Source organism: Stenella coeruleoalba (genome assembly GCF_951394435.1).
Source record: "Stenella coeruleoalba genome assembly, chromosome: 16".
Lineage (NCBI taxonomy): Eukaryota > Metazoa > Chordata > Mammalia > Artiodactyla > Delphinidae > Stenella > Stenella coeruleoalba.
The window spans coordinates 68,499,288-68,523,374 of NC_137162.1; the positions used below are offsets into that span (position 1 = coordinate 68,499,288).

At 37.1% G+C, this 24,087-nt stretch overlaps 1 protein-coding gene across 1 annotated transcript in view; it reads right to left on the reverse strand.

Annotated features, from left to right (window-relative positions):
* Positions 1 to 4,591: 4,591 nt before the first annotated feature.
* The window catches only part of REEP3 (receptor accessory protein 3), a 100,744-nt gene continuing 81,248 nt past the window's right edge, over positions 4,592 to 24,087 (reverse strand). The window contains exons 6-8 of the mRNA XM_079900225.1: positions 16,947 to 17,094; positions 8,876 to 9,021; positions 4,592 to 8,181 (exon numbers count right to left, since the gene is read on the reverse strand). Coding sequence (XP_079756351.1) covers positions 8,125 to 8,181; positions 8,876 to 9,021; positions 16,947 to 17,094 — 351 coding nt within the window. The 3' untranslated portion in view covers positions 4,592 to 8,124. The remainder of the gene's footprint in view (positions 8,182 to 8,875; positions 9,022 to 16,946; positions 17,095 to 24,087) is intronic.

Here is a 24,087-nt window from a genome sequence, read left to right on the forward strand (position 1 = left end):
TGGTGCAGGGTGCTGCTAATTAGAGAGAGACCATAAACCTCTCTGTCAAAGAGGGCATATGACCTTCCCTTCAAGTCTAAACAATAAAGCTGGAGAACTGCAGACTGCACTCTCCACGCTGGCTGCCCTGCGGATTCCCTAAATAGGAACAGGATGAAGGCCAGGCTTAAGAGGTTACCATAGCTCTGCTCTCACACTTTGAGGAATCGGTCACTCCACTTCCCAGTATAACTTGTTTCAATTACACTCTACATCTATTTAGAGGAGAGCAGCTTGCAGAGAGAACTCATTGTCTAATCTAAATGAGGAAGCAATTATTACTTGCTGCAGTCTAATGTGCTTTGAGGCTGTCAGGTCAAATATCAACCAGATCTCATGTAACTTTACTTTGCACCTTGGAAAATATACCATTTTGATGACAATTATTTATCCCTGCTTTTCTGAAACGCGCTTTTTTTCCCCTTTCTATTAAGGGTTTTTTCTCTCCCCTCCTCAGATTTCAACAGTCTTTTCTAATTTTAGAATTTGTTATTCCAAGGTAAAGACCACAACTTCTTCTGTACACTGCTTAATGTTAAATACTTCAAACACTATTTTTGGCTTTTTTAATGGGCCTCTTCTCAGAATATAGCAAAATAGAATTCCCCAAGTCTTCCTTTCATGTCTAATTTACCTCCCTGGGAGTGCCCTGCAAGCCTTAATTTTATACAACATGTTGTAAACTATAAATAATACAGTTCCACTTTCCTAGAACATATGGAAACTGTTGCCTGCTATATATCCCAACTGTAGTTGCTTTCAGCTTAAAGATTGAATGCAGTTCATCTCCTGTGTAAAAAGGCATTTGGCCCTTTTCTGTGTTTTGTTAGTTAAAACCCCGTATGGAACAACACACGAAAATTCTTCTTGTTGTGAACAGAGCACATAAAAGGCTTTACAAGGTGTGGTTTGAAGAGAGAAGCCATGGAGCAAATGCTGGTGGGAAGGTGAGGAAGGAAGGAAGGAAGGCACTTCCTGAGTGGGTACTCCTCCCGGTTGAGCTACATCCTCTCTTCAAATCTCTCCCTGTTTTTCTTAGCCAATAATTGATAGTAAATTTGGTCTTTATTTTTCCTATTAATTTAAAAAGCATCCTTACTGAAGTGACCCTAAGAACCAAATCTATTACCTACAGACCACTCAAAAACTTCACTCCATTTTAATCTTCTGATAAATAATCTGAAATTTTTGTTAAACGCATAAACAGTAAGAATCATTTCTATGTTAGCTGTTTAAGTATTCTGTGATTGCAAAGATAACCAAGTGTAATGGAATTAACAACACAAGAATCGGAAACTACAATTATTGTGGTTGGGGGTTTGATCACTGTTGAGTGTCGGTGTCTCTATCTGTAAAATAGTGATACTTCCCCAAGTGTGGAAACAAACAAATATACAAATCTTAGTTATCACAACCTAACACAAGGAGCATCACAAGCCTTATAAGGTATAATTCTCCCTCTCCCAAATAAAGCGTGTGCTGCAACATTCCCTTTCTTTGTAAGATAAACTAATAAAATTCAAGATTTGGAATTTTTACATATTGAATTAGTCAAACAACTTTATATTTTAGGGTAAATAGAGTTTCCTTTGGAACTTAATTTTAAGGACATTATGATGGTTAATATAGATATACATATATATGTAATATATATATCAGCCAGATACTCTAACCTGGCTTCGACTCTCCTCACTCACCTTTTCTAAATTTCAGCATTAAACAATGCTTAGGGGACTTCCCTGGTGGTGCAGTGGTTGAGAATCTGCCTGCCAGTGCATTCGAGCCCGGGTCCGGTAAGAGCCCACATGCCACAGAGCAACTAAGCCCATGCGCCACAACTACTGAGCCTGCGCTCTAGAGCCCGCAAGCCACAACTACTGAAGCCCGGGCTCCTAGAGCCCGTGCTCTGCAACAAGAGAAGCCACCACAATGAGAAGCCTGTGCACCGCAACCAAGAGTAGCTCCTGCTCGCCGCAACTAGAGAAAGCCCATGCGCAGCAATGAAGACCCAAACAGCCAAATAAAAACAAACAAAAAATGCTCAGAAGAGAAAAATTTCTCTTCCAAGGCTGATGTGCAAAACCATCTGCTCTTGCCTTTTTTTTTTTAAATAAATTGATTTATTTAATCTTTGGCTACATTGGGTCTTCACTGCTCTTCACAACCTTCTCTTTTTGTATTTCCCCAAAATACAGTTAAAAAGATAAGAAACTGTGACAGTTCTATGGAACTCAAGGTTAAAAGTCACCTTGAAAAATTTGCAAGGCTACAAAAAATATAGTAAAGTTTCAAGAAATTCTGCCTTAAATAACATTTATGCCCTGAGTACTCCAGGTGAAAGATGATGATGGCTTAAAATAGGGAAAATGAAGGGGAGGTGATTTTAATGGTCAAATTCAGTATATATTTTGGAGAGAGCCGAAAGGACTTACTAATGTATCAGATGTAAGAGGTAAGGGAAAGAAGAGAACAAAGAATTAAAAAAAAAAAAAAACACCAAAAACCAAAACCTGCTTTGAGAGAAACCAAATAAATTATTCAACAACCTAGGAGAAATCAAAGCATAAATAATACTCCATCTGAACATTTGGTAACAATGAATTTGTTATTTTTAAAGCAAGAATTATTTTCCTTAAGTTAATTGTTATGCTATCCTACATGGACATAGGTATTGTGCAGAGCTACCATACACAGTAGACACTCAAGGAATATTTTTGAATGAAAAAATTATTTGATTTGCACATAGTGCCAAAATACCATATTTTCCTTTTTTTCCCTCTTTCCCCTTGTCCTTAATCTGGGATTGCCAGGTAAACTAAGAGTAAATGGGGTGATTTTCCTGCTTTTTTGAGCACAGTCTCTTAGTATCCTATACTTATGGACAGTTATCAATCTTGTGTGTTAAAATTTCAGTTCAAAGCATCGTCTCATAAAAAATCAATTTAAAAAATGTTACTAAAACCAGACCATAAGGAGAGAGTTTCAAGAATAGAATACTGATGGGTAGGTAAAAGGCAGAATGTTTTCCAGGGAACAATGAATCAGTCTCTGACATGATTTTTTTTTTTTTTTTTTTTGCGGTACGCGGGCCTCTTACCGTTGTGGCCTCTCACGTTGCGGAGCACAGGCTCCGGGCGCGTAGGCCCAGCGGCCATGGCTCACGGGCCCAGCCGCTCCGCGGCATGTGGGATCTTCCCGGACCGGGGCACGAACCCGCGTCCCCTGCATCGGCAGGCGGACTCCCAACCAACTGCGCCACCAGGGACGCCCTCTGACATGATTTTTGTTCCATGAATTTCATTCTGAAGAACAGTGAACCACTAAAAGGGAGAATAAAACTCTGAATAAAATGCTGCAGTTCATATATTCATTGTATTCTTTTGAATATTTAAATTTCTAACTTCTTTGGATTAACACAAGGATATGTATCCTAATAAAAGCAAAAATATAACTCCATTTGGAAATACATTAAAACATTATATATCATAATGAAGTCACACAAAGAAACTTTTTTAAACACAGGCTTTCTCTTTAAAGTTTAAATGCGAGGCAGACATCTGACTTTAAAACAGATGGAACCCCGGAACATTTCCAGGATACATAAAATTGAATTTTGTGTTATATTTTATGTCTGAGACAGCTAACAATATAAAATGATGGCTAGGGTTTCTGTACTGGTTGTTTTTTCCTACCTTCTTTTTCTAACATTCAATTTAACAGTTGTTTCTTTTGTAATCCTATGGATGAGCATTCCAGAATGTATGATTTTTTTCAGTTATACATGTATATATTTTTTCAGATTTTCCACTATAGGTTATTACAAGATATTGAATATAGTTCCCTGTGCTATACAGTAAATTCTTGTTACTTACCTATTTTATTTTATTATTTATTTTTGGCTGTGTTGGTCTTTGTTGCTGTGTGCGGGCTTTCTCTAGTTGTGGTGAGCGGAGGCTACTCTTCATTGCGGTGCGTGGGCTTCTCATCATGGTGGCTTCACTTATTACAGAGCACGGGCTCTAGGCACGGGCTTCAGTAGTTGTGGCACACGGGCTCAGTAGTTGTGGCTCGTGGGCTCTAGAGTGCAGGCTCAGTAGTTTGGCGCATGGGCTTAGCTGCTCCATGGCATGTGGGATCTTCCTGGACCAGGGCTTGAACCTGTGTCCCCTGAATTGGGAGGCGGATTCTTAACTACTGTGCCACCAGGGAAGGCCCTCCATTTTATGTATAGTAGTTTGTATCTGTTAATCCCATACTCCTAATGTATACCACACCCCTTTCCACTTTGGTAACCATAAGTTTGTTTTCTATGTCTCTGAGTCTGTTTCTGTTTTGTATATAGATTCATTTGTATTATTTTTCAGATCCCACATATGAGTGATACCATATAGTACTTGTCTTTCTTGGACTTAACTTCACTTAGTGTGATATTCTCTAGGTCCACCCATGTTGTTGCAAATGGCAATATTTCAAAGAATGTATATGATTTTTATAATTTGCTCTATGATTTGTATCTTAAGTGTGTACCTATGGTGTCTACTATTTAATCAAGAGACACTCAGTAATAAATAATGTAATTTCATGGAACCTAACATATATATTCTGACACAGGAAAAAAAATACAAGTTACCACTAATAAAATGAGTTTATTTTATATTAAAGTTTTGAAAAACCACATTTGTAAAATTACCGCCATACTAGGTCTAAAGATAGCCTTTACAAAGGGATTAAAAATTGCAAAACTGCTTTCTCTTAACTACTAAAGTACATAGATTTAAAAGGTGTTAGAAGAGAAAACGTTAATTCATGGTCAATGTTTAAAGAGTTAAAATACATTATATCTGTAGAAAACTACTAGAAGATTAAATCTTAAAAACATTAAGAGAATAAATGCTGTACTTTCCTTTCAGAAAGCTTTACTCTTAAGTGATGTTTACTGAGAAACATACACTGCATACCACAATAACGATCTTATCAAAATTTATCTAACTGCTTTGCATCTGGATCAACTTAAACAGAAAAAAAACATAGGAAATTGCTTTTCAATACATATTAACTTCTTATTTTTCCTGATAAAAGAAAATCAAAATAAAAATTTAGTTCATTCCAATTAAAAATACAAATTACTAATATTTAACAGTTGTATTATTTCTAATAACACAAAAGTTCAAGCATTCCAGAGTACAAACTGTTACTTAAAAAGAAAGAAAGAAAGAAAGAAAAACATTTATCTAACCAATGTTTTACAGAAATTTGGAATATGTACATATAACACTGTAGAAATCTTTGGTGGTGACATATGGATTAAGTTCCCTGAAAACACTTTAATAATTTTGTTCCATCAATCTGTGTACTCAAGTATTTATAATTGGTAATGCTGGCACCATCATTTTCTACCCAATTCCACATACATATAGGGAAGTGTGTGGAGGGAATCTTATGCAGGGTCTATGGGGGTTTACATAATTAATTCCTTAGCAATAAGGCTTATTTCGGGCCCATTTTTATACCAGAAAGAATATGGTGAACTAAAGAATAGATCAATTAGTACTTCCAAACAAACCCTGGAAATAGTTAATATTATGAACAAGTTGAATGACTATATAATAAAATAAAACATCAGCTACAATTTCTGGATAAACTTTAACAGCTACCAAAACAGTGCCCGAAAGGCTCGTGCAGCATCCAAAGCCCATCTGCCAAGTGGTAAGCAATGGGGGAAGCAAGGCACTGTGCTCTAGGGATTAACACACCTCTTTTAAAAGCATTAGACTTAAAAGCAGAAAAACAAAAAATGACCTGTTCCACCTTAAAAGAAACAAAAATTTACGTTTATTATACAAAATTCAAAAGAAAGCATGCTAAAACACACATAAAAGAAAAGAAGCAAATTTAAGAAATGTAAGAAAAGGAAAGAAAGGAAATGATAGACCAGCAAAATGACATTGACTGTATATAAGGATATAACAAACACATGAGGGGAAGCATTGTTCAGTGTAAAGAGATACAATTAAACAGAAGGACTTGCATTATCTCTTTGAAACTAGTGTTGTCCTCCATTAAACGTTTTGATTCTAGAAGTGTAGAGGGATAAATAATTCCTCCAACTTAGGACAGTATTCATGAGTTTACTATAATTAAAGAATAGGTTTAATACTGAAATTAGACTTGAAAAAAAATACAGTGGTGCAAATCAGCCCCCAAAGGTAATGTTTTTGATACAAAGTCACTTACTTACAATGACCTTGTCAGGCAATTTGAGATGACATTGCCTTTGTGTAGGAAAGATAAGCATGGCACAGGTAGCATTTATACTGGGAAGTCTAGTACTAGGCAAAATAAATAAAACTCTCTTCCAAGAGTTTATAACCAGAATTCATAGAAATTTTGAACACAAAGAGTCTTTCCAGAAACGAAGAGGCTAAAAATTAGTCAAGGTAAAACAGATGAAGATATTCATGGAATTAAACTTTGGGGGAAAATAAGTTGAATGAAGTTTTAGTCGGTGGTACTTATCAAGAATGTGAGATAATCTAGAAGACATTTTAAGACTTGTATCAGGAGAAATGTATGAATTATATTAAGGTACTCCTGAGTAAACATTCTGTTCTCTACCAACACTCTGAGTAGGTCCTGAATATACATTGCTAGCTGGCTTCATTTCTTAGAAGGTAGAAAGGTCAAAGATCTTACAAATCTCTCTCACTGCTTTTTCTTTTGGACAAACAGAAAACTCAAGTAAATTATCTGAACAAGTATAATAATACAAATTTGATTACTGATCACTAAAACCATCATCAGAAATATATTTACTTAGAGTTCATAATGCATAGTTACCTATGCCACCTAAAGAACCTCAAAGTTCAGTAACTCAAATTCTCTTGGATTAAAAAAATGGTATTTTTCTAAAATCTATTATAATAATTTCTAACATGTAAGATTAACAACATTTGTATTTTGCATTGGCAGGTATCTTCAGGAAATTATTTCAGCTAGAAGTGAAGTGATTCAAATGGTTCTAGTCAATGCCAGATTTATAAATCAGCAGCTCGTATCAGTGCCAAGCTTGTGAATGGATTGGCTGTTGGTTAATTTCATGAATTAGAAGATACCTCAGTGCTATACTGGTCTATGACTCCATTTCACAAAAGCTACCACTTTTAAAAGCTGAAAACATAACCAGTGTTAACAAAAACATGCTAAGTTCAACTACACTATAGAGCTAAATATGGGAAGCTGGTGAGTTTTAAAATAACTTCTTATCTGTAAAGAAGGTAAGTAAAAATAGTTAAAACTGAAAAATAAGCTCTGGTTTTTATTATTAAAATTAAATGAATATAACTAATGAAACCCACAGGAAAAGAGATGATGTAATTCAAGGCATAAATTTGACATGCCAGAATATGACAAATAACAATAAACACAGTGTTAATAAAACTTAAAATAAATGTACAGTTGTAAAATAAGTAAACAATTTTCAAGTGTGCAAAACTAGTCAGGAATGAAAGTGCTATGTAGATACCTGGTTTTCAAACATTTGCCTTGAAAACTTTCAGTTGATGGTGGAAAAACTAGAAAGTATTAACAAAGTAAAAATTTGAAGAATATAAAGCGTACTTTATCTTACATTATACCCTTGTTCTATCACTGCTGGATTAGAGGCCTATTTAATTACTATCCTCATGTGATAGAGAGGATAGTAACAGAAATACAGGTAAACACAATACAATATCACAAAGTCTGGTGTATCTTGAACCATAAAAAGACTCTTTTCAAGTATACTGTGGGTTTGTGTTTCACTTTACATCACAGGCACTCAGTGTTCTGAAGAATGTGACAATAGATAACACAGTATTCTATTATTTCTGATATATCTATCTATCAATTTTTGTATAACTACCTTTAGTAGTCAAGATTTGGGAGTAATTGTTAAAGAAATAAAAGCTATTTAAATAGATGAAAGTAAACCCTATCACCACCACAATTTAAAGAATTATTTTAATGTATAAATCCTGAATATATGATGTTAGAAAAAAAGTTGATGTATTAGCATAATTTGTCTTGGGATACTTGACATGTACATGACTAAAAATAAACTTGTGGTCTCTTCTTCACTTTGTATTTCAGTGACCCATACCGCACCTGAAGAGAGAAATGTGTTATTATTATGACTTAGGTTTTGAAATAAGACAGGACTTAATAGCTCATAATCACAGTAATAATTTTTTAACTTTTCTGATATAAACAATCAATTATGCGCTAAGTGTGTACTCAATAGACAGCACTACCTATATACTCCAAAATGTAGTTGGCATTATGTTGCATATATGCACAATTAACACTGATAAAAAATGAAAACTTATTAAAACTGTTATTAACTGTTATTATTTATGCTTTGCTAGGTACATGTCAATGAACATTGCCACAATAATCTGAGGTCATTCGCTGAAATCCTCCACTGCTTTCTGGGCACAAAGACAACATATTATTATGGACAGACTTTTACTATTTAATCCTTATTTAGAGTTGGTTCAGAACAAAAGTACATACTTAATACTGCTTTTTCTTGCATATACGTAGGGCTGGCACTGGGTACTCACATCAACCGTAGGATTTTGCTGTGTGAGAATACCATTTTCTACTTAGAGTGGAAGACTAGGAATCTGCCATTTTCTAAATTTCCAGAGATCGTAATCCATCTGATCTGAATAAAGAATTTTAAATATAGCCGGTGCTCTATTATTCCGACCCTTCATCTACGGATACCCTAAATGCGAATGCAGCAGGAAACCCCTTAATAGTAATCACTGGGAAAACAACTCTATACCTGACTAACCTCTTTTCGGCCTTTCACGGTTTTCACAGATTTCATGCTTTGTGATCTTCGTAGCCCTTTGTGTGTTAACATCTCATCATCTGAATATGGCCCATCCGCTTCTTCATCTGTTTTCTCATCTCCATCTCTCAGTGGAATTCCATCACCTAGACGAGTTGTCAAAACCAGTATGTTTTGGTAAAAGGATGCCAGTCAGCACCGCCTCTTCACCCCGTCTATTGGCGGCTCTCTGCATTTGCCAGCTTGCTCTTCTCCCTGTCTCATCTGGAAGGCGTTCCCTGCCCTTTACCATCAATCTTTGCCCCTTGCACTATTCTAGAGGAGGCTCATAACTCATTTCTTCCAGGAAGTTTTCCCTGGCCATTCCTATTTTTACTATGCATTTTTCAGAATTAAAAATACTTTATTTTTTAGTAGGTTAACACGGCTGTCTTGTTCGAAAGTCAAAGAATATAAATAGATACACAGTGAAAAGTCTCTTCCTGCCCTTTCTCCTTTTTGTGAACTTTTTTTTTTTAATATTTATTTATTTATTTGGCTGCACCAGGTCTTAGTTGCAGCATGCAGGATCTTTAGTTGTGGCATGTGGGTGGGATCTAGTTCCCTGACCAGGGATCAAAACCGGGTCCCCTGCATTGGTAGCAAAGTCTTAACCACTGGACCACCTGGGAAGTCCTCTTTTTGTGAATTCTAAGCAACCTAAGCAACGGTGTGTTTTGGTCTGTTATTTGTACCTTTGACTTTAATTAGGAACTCAGGGTCCTTCTCACTCCCCAACGTGTCAAACCTTTTTTCAAGACCAGAAATGGTAGAGTGAACTTAAGGAATCATATAAAACCCAAAGGGGATAGAACTATGGGCAAGATAATTCACTGGGGGCAGGTGATGGAGAAGTTAAACTGACACTGTTGCAGCTGCTAAGATAAAACCCAGCCAGACAGGCTACAGTAATTAGAAACACCACAGGCTATGATGACTGATGTTAGTCAAAGAAAATAGCCAGCATCAGGAGGGTCAGTAAGAGATGGATCCTGTGGGTGTGCTAACAGGCTGCTATGTGTAGCAACGAAGACTTAACATTGGCCAATATGCAAACATCTAGGCAGTCAGGCTGGTTATTGTCAGGAAATCTGAGAGCACCCTGAGAGGCTGGGATTCAGGGACAAGAACACTCCCATTCCTGAAGCAGTGGTTCTCAAACTTTATTAGAGTTTATTAGCACAAACTTATTAGCACCTATTAGAGTCACCTGGAGAATTTACTGATCCAAACATTGCTGGGCCTGGTGTGGGGCTGAGAATCTACATTCCTAGCAAGTTCCCAGGTGATGCTTATGCTACTGGTCCCGGGCCCACACTTTGAGAACTACTGCCTGGATGGCGCAAGAGAGGGGCTCAAGTCTAAGGCAACTGGAGTACTAGGTAGGTTATAAAGACAGGGGTGAGGGACTTCCCTGGCGGTCCAGTGGTTAGGACTCTGTGTTTTCACTGCCGAGGGCCTAGGTTCCATCTCTGGCTTGGGAACTAAGATCCCATAAGACATAGGGAGCGGCCAAAAAGAAAAGAAAAAAAGAAGAAAGACAGGGGTGACGTTACAAGGCCCCATTATGTTTCAAATTCTCCTTCAATAAAGGTAAGGAGCATAGATACCTTCTTCAGATGAGAAAAAAGTAGCAGGTTTTCCAGGCTCAGGAGGGGGCAAGAGATGGACTTTTTGCATGTGAAGAAAAGTATGCTGAATAATTGTTTATTAATCTGCTCTCATAGGACATGAATAACTTGAGCATCACTAAGCAAACTATGAAGAGTTATAATGGGAACATACTGTATGGCACAGGGAACTCTACCTAATGCACTGTGGTAACCTAAATGGGAGGGAAGTCCAAAACGGAAGGGATATCTATATGTGTATAGCTGATTCATTTTGATTTTGTTGTGCAGTGGAGGCTAACATAACATTGTAAAGCAACCATACTCCAATAAAAATTAATTAAAAAAAAGCTTCCTCGTCTCATAATAAGATAAACATCTTTAATTATATATTTAGGAAGTACAATTTTATACTGCCAGACTTCTAGGCTAGAAATCAGGAAGGATTTGGAAGTAGAATCAGTCATTACATAGGTCAAGATCCTTTGCTTTCCTGCAGCAGTCGGAGGAATTTTGTTCTAGGTAGACATGATAGCATGTGCAAAGGCCCCGGGGCATTGGGAAGCATAACTGTGTGGAAGAGCTGTGAGGAGGTCAGTGTGGCCAGGGGAGGGAATGGGGTCAGTAGTCCTGGGAAAACCCTCTTGGTGCAATATTAAGTGGAAAAAAATGTATGTATAGAAACAAAGTGTTGAAAAACATAAAAATGAAACCATTATATCTGTTGGAAGTGGGCTTTTAAATTTCTTAATTTTTCCTTTTTTAAAAAAAATTGCCAAATTTTTATTTAAAAAATTGTATTACTTCTATAAACGGGGAATATAAACCAGAAAAAATATTTTTAGATTGCCATTTGTAGATTTTTCTCTATTGCTGTTGCTTATATAATACCCCTAATCCCAATATAATAAAACTAAGGTAAAACATAGAATAAGGAATCAAGGAAAGAATCAGAAAGGAAGCAACTGTGATCAAAAAGTTCTCTAAGGCCACAGATGAAGCATAAGGCTACATTTCAACAAACACGGCCCTTGGATTTCAACTGCCTCTCACTTCATGTGATTAGGAATTGGACTTGCATTCAAAATGATAATTATATATACATCTTATTCTTTGCTTCCTAATTTCAACTAAAAAAAAATCTTAGTTTTCTAAATATTGTTTCAGGAAAAGTGATGGATTGATTTGTTATTCCACAAGTATTGAGAAATATATATATATATATATATATATATATATATATATATTTTTTTTTTTTTTTTTTCGGTACACGGGCCTCTTACTGTTGTGGCCTCTCCCGTTGCGGAGCACAGGCTCCGGATGCGCAGGCTCAGCGGCCATGGCTCACGGACCCAGCCGCTCCATGGCATGTGGGATCCTCCTGGACCGGGACACGAACCCGCATCCCCTGCATTGGCAGGCGGACTCCCAACCACTGCGCCACCAGGGAAGCCCAAGTATTGATATTTTAAAAATATTACTATGTGTGAGGCAGTGTACTAAATTATGGGGGATACTATCTTGAAAAACACACAACTGTCTTCTTCTACCCTAAGAAATATATAGTCCAGTAGAGGAGACAGAGTCTAGTGGGCATGACAATACTGTAATAAATGCTATAAATAGAAGACAAGGCCAAGGTGCTACAGGAGCACACAGTAGGGGAAGTGGGTGGTAAGAGAAGACTTCTTGTAGGAGGTGGTGGCCAAGCCGAATCCTGAAAGACTCATAATTCTATACACTGAGCACATGAAAGAGTGTGATGCCAAGTCTGGGGAGCTAATATACCACACGCTATTGAGCTTGGGCTTCAGAGAGCAAGGGGGAGGGGGCATTGAAACATTTTAATCGGAGGGCGACATGATTAGATTTTGTTTCTCTAAAGGAGTCTTCTTGTACTTTGGAGAATGAATCAGAAGTGGCTGAGACTGGAAGCAGGGAGGTTACTGCAGTACAACAGGCCAGAAATGATAAAAGAGTCCAGGGATTGAGGAGACAGGAGCCAAATTTGGGATCTGTTAGGAGATGAAGTCGACAAGCTTAATTTAGCAAGTTATTAAACTAAACTGCATCAAAAAGAGAGGAGTCAAGTCAAATATCTTCAATAAAATATTCATTTTCTATTCCACTTAAAAACCCGAAAATGAGTATGTATGAAAATTCTGCTGTGAGTGGTGGAAATAGTATTAATCAAAGTTGCCCGAGGATTTTAAAGACTTCGGAGGAGGGGGAGACCCGAGATTACGAGAAAAGCCCGAATATGGATGCCCTATCTGAACAGGAGCCCGGCAAGCTGGCTGAATGGTTTGCAGGTCTTCCAAGCCCAGGCAAGGGGAAGCTGGTGGGGTGCTGCTGGCGCCGACAAAGGTGATGCCAAGGGCGGCTGCTTTCCGTCATCAGTCTAGACTGGGCAAAATCCTCAGAATGGGGCTGTCCATGCACATTCCTGAGGGGGAGTGACTGAGGACCTAAGAATGAGGAGTCTGTGTTGCCGGGGGCCCTGAGGCCTAAGGCTGCAGCTGTTTGACCACCTTCGGCCCAGAGCTCTGTTACCATTTTAGGAAAAGTAGCAGATGCTTTTGCAAACTGACCTGGTTTTATTCATAGCTCGTACATCTTAGAATTGGTATATTTTAAGTCCCCCCTCCCCCCTTATAATAGCCAATACTGATCCAGTACTTAGCATGGACAAGGCACTGTTCTAAGCAGTTTCCATGTATTAATGTATTAATGTAAGTGCAGAATCATGGAAAGTTGACTTGGAAGCGGCCTTAGTTATCGTGGTGGAAGGGGCCCTGGATCCATGTGAGGAGAAATGAGTACTTGGCCACTTAACAGCTGTTAAGACCTTGAGTGAGTCTTGCCTCTCTGGGTCTCAGTTTTCCTATCTGGTAAGCTGTTGAGGCGGATGGGAGATGAATATGTTTCTCCGTGAACGCCAACCCTGAGCCAGTTGAGCTGTCTGGGGCACTGTGTTGAGAGGGATTCTGAGCCAGCGTGGGAAGGGCCACAGTCCATTAGCAATGGCTGCCATGGGCACAGGAGCAGAGAGGAGGCATGTCACTTATTTGCCATCTTTGACTAAAGCATCTCTAAGGTCACCCCTGCCAAATTGTTTGAATTCATTGTTCCAGCCCAAGTGTCTCACTAAGTGCAGTCTCTTTATAAAGTAAAAAAAGAGTAAGAATTAGGTTAGGAACCTTGGATACTTCATTTCTGTCATTGAGTATGTGGTCTGTGACAAGTAATTTAATCTCCTTAAGTCTCAGTTTATTCATCTACAAAATAAGGATAAAAATATTTAACCTGCAGAGTCATCTTAAGGATTAAATACATATGTAAAGCATCAAAAATAAGACAAAACAGAAATCTCTTTATGTGCTGGTATATTGAAACTGAACATTGAACCATTTTTAACTAATATGGGAGCAGCAGGTTCTTTGCAGAAAAAATATTTCCACTTATCAGAATGTGGTGTTCTTTCTAAGGAAGTGAACATCATGTTCAAGGTGTCTATTTTCTTACAAAAAAGCATTTGGAGGGAGCTCTTTTTCCCATAGTGACAACATGCGGACTTGAGTAACTTCATCAAAGCAAGACTTCTCTCAATCAGCTAACCTCAAACCGCTCAGAGCAAGCCATTACTAGTTTTCAAAAGGGAACCACTTTTCCAAATATTTGAATTTGCTTGTGTTCTGAGCTAACTGTATTGATTACACGAAATATTAGTAAACAGACTTTGCAATATAAATATACTTCCCACACTAAAAAATGTACCAACTTGCTTTTCTTGAGGAAGTTTGGAAGTAAATAAAATAGAAAAAAATTCATGATATAAAAAAATGAATACCTTAATTGTTTTCAAAACAAGAAGGAGGTTTGTCTTATTTCTGATTTTAAGGGTAACAGGTTGATTAAAAAAAAATCACTAAAAACCCACAACTCAGAGGTAAATGCTGCTAACATTTTAGTTAGCAGCATTTAGACTCCTTCCAGACTCTCCTCTATGTACATGTATCTGAAAAACAACTTCACATATACTGATCCATTTCATCGTCTATCTACTGTTCCTCTATGGTATAGGATCATAACAGACACATTGTTTCACTGTTATTGTTCTCCCCCGCCCCCAATCTGGATATGTTTTCATGTCAGTAAGTATAAACTGACATTATTATTTTTCACGGCTAATAGCCACCTTTTTTCTTACCCATTTCTCTTAGGAATTTGGTTTGTTCCAATATTTTGTTACTATAAACAAAAACAGGATGAACATTCATACATCTTTGTACCTGTATCTTTGAACACTTGTCTGATTATTTCCTTATGACATGTTCTTAGAAGTTTCTTGCTGAGTTAAAAAGAATACATTTTGATAATTCTTGCCAGACTGTCATCCATAACGATTATTCTACTTTAAACTCTCATAAAAAGTGTATCAGAGTGTTTGTTTCCCAACTTTCTTGTTCTTTTAATTTCATGGTTTAAAATTTAACAGAAGAACTAATTAACACCTCACTATCCTAAAATATTTTAGTCACACCATTTTAAATTTAATAGATGGATACCATAAAACTAGTGTCATGGATTTTCAAATTTATAATCCTGGTTTTATTTAAATAATTGGAATACAATTCTTAACCAATTCTAAGGTATAATTATGAATAAACTGCTGATAAAGGACTCAGATTACTGGTCCAAACCAGCAAAATATATATAGCAGTCCCCATAAACAAAATCAGTATACCTCATTTTTAAAATGCATATTAAGAAAATGCCTATTAGGGACTACTTTTACATGATTAAAGTATTAAGGATGATGGTTCAAGGTTCAAAGTTTCCTCACTCTTAAAGGCATTAGTACCTTAATCAATGGCCAATACTTAATTACTACCTCTTAGATAATAGCCACCAGCTTTTTAAAGTTATTCATTCTGGGGAGAACTTAGAAGAAAGTTCACTATTTTTCCTTTATAAGAAGGGACTGTTCTTTTCTTTCTTTCATTTTTAAAATTAATTAATTCATTATTTTTGGCTGTGTTGGGTCTTCGTTGATGCACGCGGGCTCTCCCTAGTTGTGGTGAGCAGGGGCTACTCTTCGTTGTGGTGCGCGGGCTTCTCATTGCAGTGGCTGCTCTTGTTGCAAAGCACGGGCTCTAGGAGCACTGGCTTCAGTAGTTGTGGCACATGGGCTCAGTAGTTGTGGCTCACGGGCTCTAGAGCGCAGGCCCTGTAGTTGTGGCACATGGGCTTAGTTGCTCCGTGGCATGTGGGATCTTCCCGGACCAGGGATCGAACACGTGTCCCCTGCATTGGCAGGCGGATTCTTAACCACTGTGCCACCAGGGAAGTCCCTCTTTTTTTTTTTTAACATCTTTATTGGAGTATAATTGCTTTACAATGGTGTGTTAGTTGCTGCTGTGTAACAAAGTGAATCAGCTATACATATACACATATCCCCATATTCCCTCCCTCTTGCGTCTCCCTCCCACCCTCCCAGGTGGTCACAAAGCAACAAGCTGCTTCCCACTAGCTATCTATTTTACATTTGGTAGTGTATATATGTCAATGCTACTCTCTCACTTCGGAACTGCTCTTTTCAAATTGGTTTTAATCATAAAGGATGATTTTCAGTCTCCCTCAGAAGAAAACTTCTACTTAAAAAACAAAAAAAAGAGATCAAGTAGCCCTGCACCTTATGAACCTAATAATACTTTAATAAGAAATATCCTGAAGATCTTAGTTCTCAATTAGGTCTTGAACTACAACTTTCTTATATGCAAAAAAAATGACTAAGGGACTATGTCTTTTTGTTTATGTGTATGTTTCTAAGACCACAAAAATTTACTAAAATTTTAGAACGTATCAACTATGACATGCTTACAATTTACATTAGAACAAGGTAGTTCTTAGTCTACAAGTCATGATTTCAACACATTTTTCCATGGGAGTAATCCTATTTTCAAACCTGTCATCTTTTGTCACCTGCTTAAAACTTTTTATCTTATAAGTCAATATCCTTCTTTGTTCACAGCACTTACATTAAAGAGGGTTTAATTATAAAACTGAGATGCCAGTACATAGTTTGAGTAGCAAGTTAGAGATCACAGGTCAGAACTAGTGCTGGTGGTAGAGGGTAACCACATCCACTGCTTTCAAAAATTCACGGCAGCACAAGGCGCTACTGCTACTTTCTTAACTGGATTATCTCCAGAGTCAACAAAAAGCAAGCACTAACCTTATTTAGAGAAAATTTAGAGAAGGAGACCTACATACAGTTAAGTGTGAAGCTCAAGAAAATAAGCTTAAAAATAAATGTTGTTTACCCAAATTCAGCTAGCGACCAGGTATTATTTTAGTACCCATCTTGACTCAAGATCCCAATTATGAAAGAACAATACATTAAAACAAAACAAGCACACCTGGTGATTCACCGGAGGCTGGTTTACTTTTCTTTTTTGTTTCTGGGAGAGGTTGGTATGGTCTTTGTCCCACAGGCTCATCACCTTGGATAGCTGTTAGATCATGCATACTGAAACTTCGTAAACGTTCAGTTATTGCTCCTTGGCTCTATTTAACAGAGAAGTGATAGATCCGAGAAAAGAAATGCACTTTAAAATACTTAGTATGTTTCCATTTAACTTTCCTCCAACATTTTGTCATGAAGCTTATTCATTTTAAAATGAAACATTCAGAAAAGTTGAAAGAATTCTACAGTGGATACCCATATATCGTTTATATTTTGCTATATCTGCTTTACCACATATTTACCATCTATCCATCCATCAATCAATTTTTAATGCATTTCAAAGCAAGTTGTAGACATCAGTACATTCCACTCCCAAACATTTCAGCTTTAAATTTAATTCAAGAATGTAAAAAAATGTATAATGAGCTTATCCCCTCTGTAAACATCATCCATAATATTTCTCTCTCCTAAAAGCAGCACTTTGAGGCTTACATTTATGATTCAGAAGAACTTTTTAAAGTAAAAGAGATGCTGTTTTTTTTTTTAAACATAAATTCTACTTTATTATAACATAGCCTATACCTAATTTTCTTTTTCTTTTTAACATCTTTATTGGGGTATAATTGCTTTACAATGGTGTGTTAGTTTCTGCTTTATAACAAAGTGAATCAGTTATACATATACATATGTTCCCATATCTCTTCCCTCTTGCGTCTCCCTCCCACCCTCCCTATCCCACCCCTCCAGGTGGTCACAAAGCACCGAGCTGATCTCCTTGTGCTATGCGGCTGCTTCCCACTAGCTATCTACCTTACGTTTGGTAGTGTATATATGTCCATGCCTCTCTCTCGCTTTGTCACAGCTCACCCTTCCCCCTCCCCATATCCTCAAGTCCATTCTCTAGTAGGTCTATGTCTTTATTCCTGTCTTACCCCTAGGTTCTTCATGACATTTTTTTCCCCTTAAATTCCATATATATGTGTTAGCATACGGTATTTGTCTTTCTCTTTCTGACTTACTTCACACTGTATGACAGACTCTAGGTCTATCCACCTCATTACAAATAGCTCAATTTCATTTCTTTTTATGGCTGAGTAATATTCCATTGTATATATGTGCCACATCTTCTTTAGCCATTCATCCGATGATGGGCACTTAGGTTGTTTCCATCTCCGGGCTATTGTAAATAGAGCTGCAATGAACATTTTGGTACATGACTAGAGATGCTGTTTTAAAGCTAAGTCAGGAGTGGTAATGGCTCTACCTAGAACACAGTAAAAAAAATTTAAGAGCCAAAGAATCTTGAGTATGAAAGATATTCAGTTAATGAATTCACCATCCGGCAAAGCATATCTACTAATACACACAATTTAACTTTAAGTCAATTTAAAGCCTTAACAATATGGTAGACATTAGGTACAAGTGGGTATTTAAATTTAACTAAAATTAAATAAGTTTAAAAATTCAGCTCCTTAATTGCACTAGCTACATTTCAAATGCTCAATAGCCACACGTGGCTAGTGGCTATTGTATTGGACAGTGCAGATACAGGACATTCCCGTTACTGCAGAAAGTTCAATGCTTTTCATCACTGCACAGCTTTGAAAGGGACATTTCTGAACTTCTCAGACATAACTACATTTCCCCCCAAAGTATAAAGTTTTGTAAAGAGAAAAAAATAATTTCTAAATTTACCCACTTGAAAATTTGCATAGCATACAGATGACTCATTTCTTATTTATAGCTGGATTAAAAATATTCTTCTAAAGGTTTTTTTTTACACTTATTATTTCTTCTTCTCACACATGTGAATTTATGATTGCCTCTAGTTATAATGTAACTGTAGAAACTCATCCATAATGGTTCATCTCTAAATTTCAAAGCCTAGGGCACTATAAACATTCCAACATTACTGCTAACATGTATTTTACACTGAAGAAAAAGGTCTTGTTTCATGAGTCTTGATTTAGCTACTCCGAGTGAATGATATCCTATTCTGTCAAACCCAAACACCATTTTCATACCCCACTTAAAGCTTTGTAATTTCTACCATATTTTTTGAATTATGAAAAAGAATTATTAAATTAAAGGGTCTATATCCTCAGTAAAAATAATTGGATTCCACACATCTTTAAACATTCTTGACAAGGTTTAATTCATTATACTCTCTTTTTATCGGATACGATTTGCTTCTTAAATAGAGGATGACAGAAGACTTCAGACACACACTAAAAGGAAGTGATCAGTGCTCATCTGAAACAGATGCCTTGTTTTCTCAGAACTGTCATTTTCTCTATTCCTACCTTTGTATTTCTGTGCCCTCTCTCAGCAATTCTTGACTGTTTGCCTATTGCCAAATGAATGATAATATACGTCCATGATACCCTCTACTGTAACTCCCAAACCCTCCCACTCAAGAAAGTACATCTCAGCATGCAAATGAGTCAAAGTGCCATTGAATAAGTCTAGCTTTATAGCACCCACAAACTTTGGTATCTTTAATGATTATAATCAACTAATTACTTCGGGCATATCTCACAAATGAACTCACAAATTAATGTTAGTTCTATTGCTGTACTTTATATATTTTGCCTCCAGAGCAAGATTTTAAGAAACTAGAGAGGGACAAATCTTCAGCTTCTTCTGTTCTCTGAGTGCACGTGGTATGGGACTGATATTGAGAATGTAATAAGTAAACTAAATACTCTTTTTATGCCTCTTCTTTTTCATTACTCTTGACTGTTGGAAAGTTCTCCATAGGTTGCAGCATGTTTTAATGTAAACACTGGAGTTTATATAGAGAGTTTCAGCACCAAACTACAGGTACAGTCATGGGTATCTACATGGGTAGATTACACCATCCACTAGGCGTCTGCTTCAGGTTTACATTAAAGGTGAGCAAGGACCAACCCTGAGGTATCTGGGTGATCTATATACAGTATGTATTTTAATGTAGCTCTTGAGTAACCAACCCTCTAGCCCCAAGTATTATCAATCCCCCAAAAAGGCCTGGTACTGTAGACAAAAGCAAAAAGGGGCTGTACCCTCCTTGAAGACCCATGGCACTTCAACAGCCATTATCACTTTGAAAAATCATTTTTTTCCACTGTATATTTTCTAATGGGTCCAGAATAGAACTAATATGGGGAGAGAACTATTGCACTATTATGAACTTCAAAAATATTACATAGATTATAAGTATCTAATGTGACCACTTTAAAGGAGAGGTGTCATCATAAAATAATTGCAGCTAAAGGCAGACCTATTCCCTGTAATTTTTATATATTTAGCACAAGAATTCCATTAATAAGGGAATTATGTTTGCAATACAATGTTAAGTGGAAATACCTACCCTCCACCTCAGAATTCTAAATCATGCAAAATATGGGCACAAGTATGCAGTATGGTTATAGTTAGGGAAAAATATTAAAAAATGAAAACAGTGTGATGTTTAGGCAGATGAGCGATTTTTTTCAAAAATTTCTTCATATTACAAAATTAGTCATAGATGGTATAGCGAAGTTTTAATTGTAACATAGTATACTATAAGAATTTCTGATCCATTTCTTGATCATTTTTCCAATATCTAAATCCCTTACTCCCATAATTAAAAGAAAAAATTGTTTCTACATTTTGAGGGCATAAACAGGGAATTATAGTCACTTGTCAATAACAATACAAAAGATATTGAGATTTTGTTTAAATTAACAATGCCTTTTCAGAAACCATGGAGGACAGAAAGCACTGGGATGACATATTCAAAGTTTTGAGAGAAAAGAAGTTTCAAATGTGTATTCACTATCCAGCAAAACTGTCCTTTAAAGAACAAATTCAGACAAAGATTTTTAAAAACTAAGAATTTGTCACTAGCAGCCCTCCCCTATAACAAATACCAAAGGAAGTCATTCTAGCTGAAAGGAAAGGACGCTGGACAGTAAATATAATAGGAACCATGTGAACAAATAAAGAGCACTGTAAAGGCTTCCCTGGTGGCGCAGTGGTTGAGAGTCCGCCTGCCGATGCAGGGGACACGGGTTCGTGCCCCGGTCCGTGAAGATCCCATATGCCGCGGAGCGGCTGGGCCCGTGAGCCGTAGCCGCTGAGCCTGCGCGTCCGGAGCCTGTGCTCCGCAACGGGAGGGGCCACAACACTGAGAGGCCCGCGGACCGCAAAAAAAAAGAAAAAAAAAATGAAGACAGGTTCTAGTCTGAGGAGGAAAATACGTGTGGAAAGAGCAGTCTTAGTCAATAAGTTGGAAGGGCGTTACCATCCACAAGGTAATTCTATATCCCAGTATTTTAGATCCTATTCTCTACAGAAATGTATGTACACTGTCTGTTAAAATTGGTCCTAAAAATCAAAGAGAAGGTAACAGAAAGATTATGATGAGAAAGCAAACGTCAAAGTAATTAAAAAGCATTCTGTAGAATATTTCACATCATTAGCAGAAGTGTTCCTGCCTTCAGGTAACTCTGAGTTCTCGGGGTTTGAATTTGGAGCCCAGAACATCCATTTAAGAAACTAAGAACACTGTAAGGGCTGTCTGGGTGGGAGGGCTGGGACCAAATCTAACACATTCAAGCTCTGGAAAGAATCCTCCAGCTGAGAAGCAGCTTCCCGAGCTGGCCTCACACAGAGCTCACTTATATCCAAGGGCACTAGAGAATCTGAATGTCTGCTCAAGCATCCAAGTCTACAGTTGGCATCTGTGAAAAGGGACCCTGCATGTATGACTAATTCTAACTTCTTTATACCCAAACGATTCTGCCTTTGTTTAAATACTTCATATCCTGGTTATATATTACATTAAAGTTACTATATTTTGTGTTAAATAAGGGGAATTTACCATGCTTATCAGCATCTTTGTATAAAACCTCAACCTATCCTCTTCACATTTTTAAATTAAGAATTCAAAAACATAATCAGCAATGCTTTATAATCTTACAAGCATACGAACAATCTTTTATGGAACAATTTTTATGATACTGTTCAATAATGAATAGCCATGAAGCTCTATTTCTTGTTGATCTTTGACATACTACATTATAACTGCAGATAGGGTCAGTCCCCAGTTTTTAGGGAAATGGCTTTTCCCTGTGGACATTTAACACAATCTGATCAAGCCTAGAATGGAATTGATTGCATTTGCATTAAGTGAAAAATATATTTTAGTGGTTTTAAGATTAAAGCAATATATATTTATTGAAGAATGTTTGTAACAGAGAAAAATATAAAAAAGAAAGATTATTTGTAACCCATCACCCAAACTACCTATACATATTTATGTATTCTTTTAGCCTTTTCTGACTCATCATACTTTTAGAGCAGGGTTTCTCGACTTCAGCACTAACGCTATTTTGGGCTAGATAATTCTGTGTGTGTGGGGGGGATGCCGTCCTGTGCCTTGTAGGATATTAAGCAGCATCCTTGTCCTCTACCTGAGATGCCACTGGCAGCACCCCCCTAACTTGTGACAACCCACAACGTCTCCAGACATTGCCAAATGTCCCTTGGAAGGCAAAACTGCCCCCAGCTGAGAACCACTGTTTTAGAGCATAAGGGGTTTTAGAAGTCAGTTTTTACCCCTGCATTTTACGGGTAAGAAAATAAATACTTAGAGAGATCAGTGCAGATGACTGCCCCAAATCTCACTGCTAATTAGTGGCAGAATCAGGGCTAAAAAATGCTGACAACTCAACTGCTATAGAATTCAACTTTCATTATAATATTGTGCTTTCCTAGATTGCAGAGAAAAAAATATGATCTTTCTTCTTCATTGTCTAAAGAAGTGCTCCCTTTCTAAATGGATGATACTAAGCAGCTGAATCTCCTCAAATCGTTTCACAAACAGAAAGCCATTAAAACAGATAGCAAGATGTCAGGATTTTTGACCTAATCGTCATCATTTACAGTCAATAAGATTTCAGAAATTTTAACTTTAATACTCTCATTTCTGTGATAATTGATTTTTTATAATATCTGCCAAAGAATTCACCAGGAAGAGGCTGCCAAAGAAAATCCCAAGAGATGGTTAATACGACTAAAAGTACTTTTCTTCATCTGTCCTTCGTCTGGCAGGAGTGTTGCTCATCTGTACAAAAGCCACCCGCATTTCTCGTGTGAAAGCTATGGGATGTTGAACATCCTCAGTAAAATCCTTGAAGCTCCTTCATATGCTTGTGCTTTGCTCAGCCAAAATAAACTTGGACACTGACCTTGGTAACAGATGCCTGGTAATGAGGTCACAGAACTGAGTAACATTTTCAGAAAATTGCTTTACGGTGTAATAAATGTTCTGATTAGATTCCTATTTTCATCTTTAACATGCTCAGGCGGTTCAACCTGGGGAAACTAGTCAGGGGTACTGCTGATCTTTAAAGGTCACACTGAGAGTCCAATATTTTTAGCCTGAAAGATATTTTTAACAAACCATATATTGCAAAAAAAAAAAAAAGTTTAATAATTCTCAAGTCTTTCTATTAGCTTTCTTGCGGTTTCTCCTTAAACTTGACCTATTTCCTATTTCAGCTTCAATTTACTCTTCGGTATGAAGTGTCTGGTTCAGTGATTCTTCCATCACACTGCCTTTCTTTGACATCTCCAGAGATGAAACTAATTTCCCCTGCTTTAAAATAGGCACAGTAAAACTTGAGGCAAATAGTGTTAACATTATGCTGTGTTCAGCATATTTAACGACTATTTCTAATGAAAAAAATCCAGTATGGTTGATGCCAACATTCCTGTGCTCATGAGGAGAATGGTGAGGGTTGCCTCATACGGTGAGCTTGATAACAAAAGGATCACGAGATCACAAACAAAAGAGAGCATTCCAAAGTGAATTCAAATCACAGGATGTGTGTTTGATTGTTCTGCAGTGGTAACTTAGATGACTTTTATGATCTGTTTCCTGCCTTTGAAGTGGGGAGGTGGTTTTGATTTGTTAAATGTATAAATAAAAACAAACATTGAACAACAAAGAAGCCAGAGAAACACAGGTATAGAATTACTTTTATAGCCTTTCTACAGCAAAGTGTTTCTGTGAGACGATGCTTATTTTTATTTTATTTATTTTTTTGGTCTGCACCGTGAGGCTT